General features: G+C 25.5%; 1 protein-coding gene across 1 annotated transcript in view; it reads right to left on the reverse strand.

Annotated features, from left to right (window-relative positions):
- Positions 1-995, reverse strand: part of LOC108570281 (post-GPI attachment to proteins factor 3) — a 1,685-nt gene extending 690 nt beyond the window's left edge. Inside the window, 4 exon segments of the mRNA XM_017932118.1 lie at positions 17-177; positions 286-438; positions 541-683; positions 860-995. Of these exon segments, the coding sequence (XP_017787607.1) occupies positions 17-177; positions 286-438; positions 541-683; positions 860-995 (593 nt within the window).
- Positions 996-1,140: the final 145 nt, after the last annotated feature.

The raw sequence follows: 1,140 nt of genomic DNA on the forward strand, positions 1-1,140 counted from the left end.
CTTAAACTTTTTTTATTTATATTATGTTATATTTAACAACATTATAAATTACCTTAACAACATACAATATAATAATGTAAGAACCATAATAAATGCACAGGAATAATCCATTACTTCTGTGAATGAAGTGTCTCTTGCATGAAAAACAGATGACCAAAACCAGCCATGTATGCATATCTGAAATTAAATCTCTTTAAATTTATATAACAATAAACTGAAAGTACTTATATTGTGACAAAATTAACTGTATTTATCTAAGTAACATAACATGATAAATATATGTACCAGACTAAAATAAGTCCATATGTAAAACATAGGATAAGTAGATTGAAATTTTCTTTTAAATTTCCAATACATAGTGATATGAGCATAAAAATTTAACATAGAAAATATAACAGAAGCAGGTTCTTGACATCCAAAGAAACGAATAAATGGCCACTGAAATAAAAATCACTTAGATTATTTATATATTGTACTATGTATCATAATTTATACTATTTTGTTTATTAATATATATTATGTTAAACATATATAATATACTTTTCCATGGAATTGAGGAACTTTTAAGCCATGAGATGTAAAATAATCAACTGTTTTCCAAATACACTTATAACTACAATCTTCTTTACAAGACCAAAGAAGCAATCTTAGTGATAAAGAAGGTTGTACTTTAAACTTATCATCTGAAAAATATGAATAATAAACTGTATGATAGACACTAAACCACTAAAATATTTTCTTTAATATTATTTTAAGTTTCTAATTGAAAAGTATTAAATTTGTAATAATTTTACAAATTATAAACGCAAAATTTTAAAGATCTATCATAATTTATTTAATACATTACAAAAATGCGTACCATTATCACAATTGTTGTCACGACAGTTTTCAAGACACAAACTGTAAAATTGCGATCTATCTCCAATCGAACCCACTGTGTTTGTCACTAAAAGTATTTGACATATCAAAATTAAAAGCCATTTTAATACTAACATGCTTCACTTGTGCCGCCACAAGCTCTACTGCCTGCCTTAAATTAATTGTTACGTTGTTATGAAACCTTAAAAATGAAGTCGAAATCCAATATATCCATTAACACAGCAAGAATGCTATCATTGGTTGCAAGTTTTAAGCATTAAT

Source organism: Habropoda laboriosa, unplaced genomic scaffold (assembly GCF_001263275.1).
Source record: "Habropoda laboriosa isolate 0110345459 unplaced genomic scaffold, ASM126327v1 scaffold81, whole genome shotgun sequence".
NCBI lineage: Eukaryota > Metazoa > Arthropoda > Insecta > Hymenoptera > Apidae > Habropoda > Habropoda laboriosa.